Source organism: Acanthopagrus latus, chromosome 23, assembly GCF_904848185.1.
Source record: "Acanthopagrus latus isolate v.2019 chromosome 23, fAcaLat1.1, whole genome shotgun sequence".
Taxonomy (NCBI): Eukaryota; Metazoa; Chordata; class Actinopteri; order Spariformes; family Sparidae; genus Acanthopagrus; species Acanthopagrus latus.
Genome location: NC_051061.1, coordinates 3,845,756 through 3,854,529, shown reverse-complemented (window position 1 = coordinate 3,854,529; position 8,774 = coordinate 3,845,756). Strand labels below are relative to the sequence as shown.

At 42.6% G+C, this 8,774-nt stretch overlaps 1 protein-coding gene across 1 annotated transcript; it reads left to right on the top strand.

Moving 5' to 3' along the window:
- Positions 1-277: 277 nt before the first annotated feature.
- syt5a (synaptotagmin Va) lies at positions 278-6,908 on the top strand. The gene is made up of 9 exons (XM_037089130.1): positions 278-444; positions 1,092-1,106; positions 1,286-1,467; positions 3,654-3,740; positions 3,919-4,086; positions 4,255-4,422; positions 4,541-4,658; positions 4,767-4,900; positions 6,135-6,908. Exons 1-9 carry the CDS (start codon positions 294-296, stop codon positions 6,342-6,344), a joined length of 1,233 nt encoding a protein of 410 aa, XP_036945025.1. The 5' UTR covers positions 278-293; the 3' UTR covers positions 6,345-6,908.
- Positions 6,909-8,774: the final 1,866 nt, after the last annotated feature.

Genomic DNA, 8,774 nt, shown 5'->3' with positions numbered 1-8,774 from the left:
GATGTCACATGATACTACATCTGTTTCAGCAAAACCTTGATCAAATAAAAGCGAGATTCTTGAAACCAAAAAGTGAAGAAATGGTGAAAGGCAGGAGGGAGAAGGGGCGAGAGAGGATTAAAGAGATTTCTGGCGGGTGAAAGGTCAGACAGGATGAAGTTTAACAGAAGGACACATCTGAAGACCGAGCAAATGTGTTCTGTGGTGGTTTTAACGTCCCAGAAACAGATTTACTGATTACAAAAATCACTGACCGGTTGTTGTCTGCTCTCCTCTGATTTCGCAGAGCAGCGATGCGATTGGTCAGCGCGGCGGGGGCGCGGCTCCGCAGGGCGGCCGAGGAGGAGAGGGAGCCCCCACCTCCCCCGCCCCCATCACACCACTCCAACCACCAGTTCGCCAGCATGAAGAACAAGTTCTTCAATGAGCTCACACACCTGCCAAGTGAGCACATGCACACAGATGCACACATGTTAAACATACCAAAATTACAGTGAGATGAATTAGTTGTGTTCTCAAAGACTGAATGATTTAATTAGTGCACAATTTGAGACATAAAGGTCAGTTTACTAGTTATAATGACAACCACTCAGCCTGTAAAAAACAGCTGTAAAATGTAACACTACTGATTTTGTTTGAAGTTTACAATATTTTTTAACTAAAACGCCTTGGGTTTTAACATTTTTTCACCCCTATGTAGGTAGTAAATGGTAAATAACTGGAGTAGCCCTCCAGTGAAATTGATGCCAAACCAGAATAGCTTAAGGATCACAGTGGAAGTCGATATGGCTTGACAAAAAGTAAACATGACATTTGCATTCAAGTCCTGTTGGAAATATGACATAAAGAGGAATGAGTTCTTGTGTGGCAACAGTATTTTTAGTGAGAAGCCACACTGAAGCCACTTCACCAGATTTACCGGTGCATTTGGAGACAAACAGACAAACACACACACAGACTTATAGTAATTAGTCTATTACATACATACCATTATCTAACCATCTTTTCATTTCATTTTCAACTTTCATGTGTTTCATTTTATTCTGTCCTCTCTCATTTCCTCATGTGACATCTGTGCTCCGCTCTTGAAGATCATAAACTCAAGTGTAAGTAAAAAGAAATACATGTAAAGTCCTCTAAACACTAGCTTACATGGGTGCTTTTCCAAACACCTCATAAGACCACCTCACCTCAGTATTGAGCCCCTCACCCAAATAGTGTCATCCCTGTTTTCTATCAAATTGCAAAAGCACCAACCTGCCTTTGTCCCCCCCCCTTTCTCCAGTGCCCATGTGGGCCATAGGAGCCATCGTGGTTGTGGTCCTTGCCCTTATCGCCTGCATGGGATTCTGCATCTATAAGAAGTGCATCAACAAAGGCAAGAAACCCAAGAAGGTCCGAGAGAGGAAGGGAGGACGAGGGCGCAGGAAGAAGGACAAGGAAGGAGAGGAAGGAGATGAGAAGAAGGTAAAATAAAAGACATGGTAAACAGGTTTTGTCTTGTGTATTCCTGAGTCATCACAACTGGCTGTATGAAATATTGATGCAGCTTGTGGTGAAACTGCCCTAAACCTGCATTCATGCTAATTGCCAGCAGGGGGCAGCTCCACTGGTTTCAAAAAGAAGTCAGATTGAACACAAGCTTATGAGAAAATCACCCTCATTCTCACTTGACTTATTACATCAGTTAACACTTTCCTAAAGAGCTTATAATCTCAATTACTAGATTTAAGTCTACTTCAATACAGCCTGATTTTCATTTAGCAAATTATGATCCCATTTAGAATGGAAATGGACTTTTACCCTCCCCAGCTCTACCCTCACATCCAAATATGGCCACTTCTTGCTTGAAAAAAACAAGATGGCGATGGCCATAATGCCGCAGGGGTTCAAAACAGTAGTCCACAAACTGGTGGGTGATGTCAAGCTGGGTGTACAGTTAGTTGTCACATGGTGACACTATCAATCTGATTATGGAAGTATTTTGTCTGAAGAGACTACTACACAGCCTCCCCAAGTTAGCAGGTTGTAGAGCTGGTCTAAAATTCAATAGTTACAGTTGAAAATAATGCATTTAAAGTTGAGACATGTGCTCATTAGCTTTCTTTCTGAGAGATGGAGTGGACTATTGATACCACTTCCATGACTTTGTGATAAATATGTAGCTAGAGCTGACAGCTGATTAGCTTAGCTTAAGGCTGGAAATGGCAAACACATTCTATCCAGAGGCAACAAAATGCTGATGTCACTGACAGACACTTATTTTCAGACAGAGCAAATAAATAATCGTTTCTCCTGTTTCTAGTCTAGTAATAAGATAGCCAGCTGCTGGGCAGTAGTGCATATTGAATGTACAGTTTAGCATTGATCTTATCATCTAACTCTCAGGTAAAAGGCGAATAAGAATATTCATCCCAATGTTAACGTATTTCTTTAAGCACAGATTTAAGTTTGTATGGTATGGAGGTAGCAGCAGCAATAGCTGTGGTGTTTTCTATCTGACTGTAGTCACAGCTTCACTGTCCACAGCTGTTTGGCTTTTTTCCAGATTCTGACCAGTTATGTATGAACTGACAGCTTAAACTAAGCAGCCTAAAGCGATGACTGCTGTTGCCTGATGACTGGATACAGTTTGGAGAAGCTTACAGAAACAAGCATCGATGAGGAATACAGATTTTTTTCAAAGAATAAAAGAAACAGTTCACCCTAAAATCAAAAATACATATTTATGTTGTTACCTGTAGCTCTGTTTACCCATTCGGATTTTATTGGCGTGACTTGCAGAGATTTGGAACTCTGCTGTAGAGATGCCTGCCTTCTCTTGAATATGATGGAAACAGATGCAACTCAGCTTGTGGTGCTCAAAGCAACAAAAACGTACATACACAAAAAGTGAACTGCAATGTGTCAAGACAATCCACTGGGCCTCGATGTGAGCAATTTCATGTAGGAATTACACCCGTTAACCGTATCACCACGCAGAAGGAAACTCACGTAACGTAACAGCCAGGCTAAGGAGCATGTCATTTATGTTTATGTTCCACACTGTAATAATCACGAGCCTCTTGTCCATCAGTAGATGCACGCTTCAGAATCCTGTAAATGGGACATTTGTTGCTGAAAGGTCATTGGTAGTTGGAAACCTGTGTCTCTGCAAAATATTTTAAAACATTGTGCTTTCTCATGAAACATTTGAACTTCTTGTCCGTTTTGCAATTAGCGGCCCCCTCCATTCTCTTTACATCAACACACCTGATTATCTTTTTTCGAGGCAGGTCTCTTTGCTTCTTTCTTTTCTTCAGGTGTTTTTCATGGATTGGCCTGTTTGGTAGTATTAGCCATCACCTGGTTCTGTTCCCCAAAGCAGACCGATCACCCCCTATGGAATTCTCTGTCCTGATTGAATAAAGTGTCCAGGGATGGCAGAAAATGTCTTTTCTCTTTTGCTTGCTGAGGGGGACATGGGTTACTGACCATACACTCTATAACAGTGATTACTATTGGAATACAGAGCTTACAGCTGCTTTAAATGTTGACTTACTCACTTTACATTGTGCATTGCAGAGGCTGCAGCACATCAAGAGTCTGAATACAGAATGTATGACTTTAATGAAATTGTCTGTTAACTGCGAACTGTGCTGGGTGACTTCCAGGAGGGAGAAGAAGGGAAGGAAGAGGAGGAGAAGGAGTCCTTTGGCAAACTGGAGTACTCACTGGACTATAACTTCACTGATAACCAGGTATACACACACACCTGTACATTTGCAATGCACACCAATATTCAACCTTCCAAGCACAGAAATAATTAGTGAGCTCAGTCTACAAGGATTTAGCAAAGATGGTGCCCCTTACTCAGAAAAGCTAGCTACAGGATATCTGACCCTTCAGTTATCTCACTTATCTCCTCTTCTTCTCCAGCTGATAGTTGGCATCATCCAGGCTCAGGACCTTCCAGCCATGGACATGGGCGGGACCTCAGATCCCTACGTCAAAGTCTACTTCTTGCCGGACAAGAAGAAGAAGTTTGAGACCAAAGTCCAGCGCAAGAACCTCTGTCCTGTATTCAATGAGACCTTCACCTTCAAGGTATGTACATCTTAACAATGCTGGAGACCATGTTTAACATTAACATTAAAATTAAATTGCTTTGATCATATTATCAGTGGCATGTTTAAACTAGTCAGTGGACACATCCACTTTTCCGTGAAGTGTTTTAACCTTTGAGTTAACCTTTTTTTTTCTTCCCCTCTCCAGATCCCATTTAACGACCTGGCTGGTCAGACTCTGGTGCTGCAGGTGTTTGATTTTGATCGTTTCGGTAAGCATGATGTCATCGGTGAGATTAAAATCCCCATGAACTCTATAGACCTCGGGCAGCCAATACATGAATGGAAGGATCTGGTCGGAGGAGAGAAGGAGGAGGTATGTGATTTTACAGACGTCCACTGAAACGTATAATGAATGTAAAGTTGATGCCAACAGTTAAAGCTACCAAAGCAATGTGCAAAATGACAACGCGTCCATGTTTTGTCCCCGACAGCAAGAGAAGCTGGGTGATATCTGTATTTCCCTTCGGTACGTCCCCACGGCCGGTAAGCTGACGGTTAACATCATGGAAGCCAAGAACCTGAAGAAGATGGACGTCGGAGGACTGTCAGGTGAACACACACATACTTGCATACATGCTGAGACTGGCAATTGATGGCAGATATGATTTTCATGCTGACTACTATGATTCAATATCTGATATCTTCCCTCTCTCTCAGATCCGTTTGTTAAGGTGGTGCTGCAGCACAATGGGAAGCGGCTGAAGAAGAAGAAGACATCAGTCAAACAGAACACTCTGAATCCTTACTTCAATGAGAGCTTCAGCTTCGAGATCCCCTTCTCCCAGATCCAGGTTTGGACACTTCTCATGTGGGCCACTTCCATTTTCCTCTGACATTTACAGCTCAGAGTTAAACATGACACACACTGTCGTTGACATATGCTGGTTCTAGCTAATCATTTAAGTTGTATGAGCTTACGTTTAGCATTTAAACTTAAGGTGCCGTTTTGGGGGCTAAAACATGAATCTTGCTCTGGGACCGGCAATGTCGGATGAATCCTACTGAATTTGGTGATTCACCCTGATTTCCTTCAGGACCACCTGCAGTCTGACACTGATGTATATTGAATGGTACCAAGCTTACACAGTCAACTAAGATGGTAAACACATTAAATGGTGTACCTGCTAAACATCAGCATGTTAGCAGTGTCATTTTGAGCATGTTGATCTGCTAGCATCTGCTAGCATGCCTGCAGACTGCTTCATTAACATTTTTACCGTAGTCTAATCACATGTTCAGTAACTTCTAAAATCCTTGGCCTAACTGATTTGAGAAAAAAATGTACATATTTGCGCTCTAGACCTGTCTGTTGCTTAAAATGACAAAGAGCAAAAAGCAGGAACCTTCTATATTACACTTATATATGGGTTTATGCTGTTATATAACTACATAGAAGCACTCACAAACTCTATGATGTTTTACCCTTTTATGAGGAACAAGCGTATTTTGAACTGTTAAGGTGGCACCCAAGTGATTTAGTATTGTAGCAGTAAGGGTCTATCAGGAGAGTTTAAAGTAGTATGGTCAGAACTGAAGCAGTACAGACTGGGATGTTCAACCTCGTCGATAATACACACTGTATAAATAGATGGAGCTTCCAGGTCTAAATGGTGAAGCCAATCAGGATAGAGATGTGGCAGTGACAGTCCTAACTAGCTCGACACTGTCGTCCAAATATGGTCACTTCTGGCTCCAAAAGACCAAGATGGTGACAGTCTCAGTACCGAGCTGGCGTCTCCAAAACAGTAGTCCATAAACCAATACTGCTGGAGACAACTTTTGTCAAAATGCAACTTAATGTGTTGCATTAGACCCTCACTGCTTTGTAAATGCTCACTTCTCCTAAATCATCATAATCACCATTTTGGGATAAAAGACTTTTCTGACGGGTCTACTAACGTCAGTTGCGAACAGGTGCATGATGTCTCAAAACCTACATTTCCCTCCTCCTGAATTAAAATATGCACATACATAAGAATTTGTTCTCACTGTGGTCTTCTCCTCTTCTGCTGTCTCCACGTATAGAAAGTCCAGGTGCTGATCACTGTTTACGACTACGACAAGCTGGGCAGCAACGACGCCATCGGCAAGGCCTGGATCGGCTACGGCGCCTCAGGCGTTGGGCTACGCCACTGGTCAGACATGCTGGCCAATCCCAGGCGTCCAGTGGCCCAGTGGCACACGCTGCAGCCAGAGGAGGAGGTGGATGCAGCACTGAAGGCCCCCATCCGCTAAAAAACACCACACATAATGTCTTTGTACCACATCATCTGCATAGGAGGGATATTCTTTCATTTGTAACCAGACAAACATGAAATGACCTCTAACTTGAATATTAATCTTCAGTGCGCTTCAGTTTCACACCATCATTGATTTGGTAAGATTTCATTTTTATTCAGCTGCACTATGGTATTAAACAATAGAAACACACATTCTCTCTGTAAGTCTGGAGCTGCTGTTGCAGAGCTGAAGCATGCGTCTTCTTATTTTTCCTTTTCCCTTATGTTTCCCTGTTGTTTTGCCCGACAACTCTCTCATTCCAGACTGTGTCAACTTGATTTGTCCTGTAAACTGTGTTGTATTTAGTTTATTATGTTTCTACTGATTATTGTTCTGTCTTGCTGTGGCTCCTTCCTGCACTCGCGTTTGAAGGAGTTTCGCTCGGAGCGTCTGGTTCCGCACATCGGTGTGTGTGTGTGAGTGTGTGTGTGTTGTATATCGTGAAACAATGGAAATCTCTTTGTGGTTTCACTTTCGATGCGTACTGTGTGATTGTAAATAAATAGCTGAATAAATAAAACGCTTCCAAAACAACAACAGATGGTTCGGCAGTGGATGGATGGATTTACATTTGTGCACACACACACACCCGCAAACACACACACCATAATGCCCCTCATGTGCGAACATGATATCCTTTCATTTGCACACAAGCAGAGAGTCTCACACACACACACACACGCAGTTAAATGCATCATTTAGGATTAAAGATGCCGTGATCTTTCGAGAAATCCGTCTGAGCCATAAAATATTTATGACATATCATGTTTCAGAAAGGGATTATGTCATCAGCTGTATTGTTACAGCTGCAGTCAGAAGAACTGAACCAATAACTGTAATTTTCCGAGGGGAACTAATCCTTCACCCTGTGATTATTGCTGACATTCATCCCAGTAATCCAATTACAGTATGAATGTGGAGGCTTTCCTGGACAAACTGTGGTCCTCAAATTCAAAAGGCGCTGAGGGCCTCCTTGATACTATTTTATTTTAGTGAGGTCAGTGTGCGTATATGTGTATTTGTGTGTGTGTGTGTGTGTGTGTGTGTGTGTGTGTGTGTGTGTGTCTGTGTGCCCTGATTTGATGCAGTGAGTGACAGACTGGATTAACTGTGTGTCCTCTTTAGTCCTTGTCTCATGCAGCGAGCCAAACATGTGAGGCAGGAATTAGAGGTAGGGGGAGGGGGTGGAGCACAGGAAATATAACTACCGCAGGCAGGAGGGAAGAAGAAACAGAAGGAAACTGCCTGCGATAATAAACATGTGGTTCCTTAATATGTTACTTTAAAAAGTTTCAGTAAAATACCACTAAAAGTCGATCAGTTTTCATTGGTTTGAATAGGCACCATGTTTTGGTCCGGTTTCCCGTTCTAAATAACACATCACTGCATAGTTAGTGAACACAGGACACGCCAGATACATCAGAGGGTAAGGAAGGAAGTCAGCAAAGTAGCTAGCGAATCACTCTACATGGATAAATCAAATTTACTATACACCCATCAGGCATGACATTATGACCGCTAACGGTGAATAACACTGATTATCTCTTCATCATGGCACCTGTTAGTGGGTGGGATATATTAGCCAGCAAGTGAACATGATGTCCTCAAAGTTGATGTGTTAGAAGCAGGAAAAATGGACAAGCTTAAGGATATGAGCGAGTTTGACGAAGACCAAATTGTGATGGCTAGATGACTGTGTCAGAGCATCTCCAAAACTGCAGCTCTCGTGGGGTGTTCCCTGCCTGCGGTGGTCAGGATCTATCAAAATTGGTCATAGTTAGGAACAGTGGCCATCAGCAGCCAAGGCTCATTGATGCAGGTGGGGAGCGAAGCTGCTGTTGCTCAAATTGCTGAAGAAGTTAATGTTGGCTCTGATAGAAAGGTGTCAGAATACACAGTGCATTGCAGTTTGTTGTGTATGTGGCTGCATAGCCTCAGACACAGTCAGGGTGCCCATGCTCATCGCTGTCCACCGCCAAAAGCACCAACAATGGGCACATGGCACCAGGATGCACTATGGGAAGAAGGCAAGCCAGTGGAGGCAGTGTGATGCTTCGGCCAATGTTCTCGATGGGGTTCAAGTCAGGACTTTAGGAACGCCATTCCAAAACCAGACAAAAGTTAGTCATTTAATTTGTTGTATGTATATTTTTGACCCAGCAGCTTTGGTCACATTTTCAGATGAGCTATAGTAAATTCATCAAACTTCGTGTTTTTTTTTGTTACAAAGTAGGATGTATTCCAATCACTCCACAGGAAAAAATCAAGGCTGCCATGACATAATGTGGAGTGTAGAAACTCATGCGTTCCCGTCTTCATTTTGATGCAGTGACAGTGTTCCCCCACAGGGGGGAAGCACTTTACTATGATTTTGAACTTTAAGCA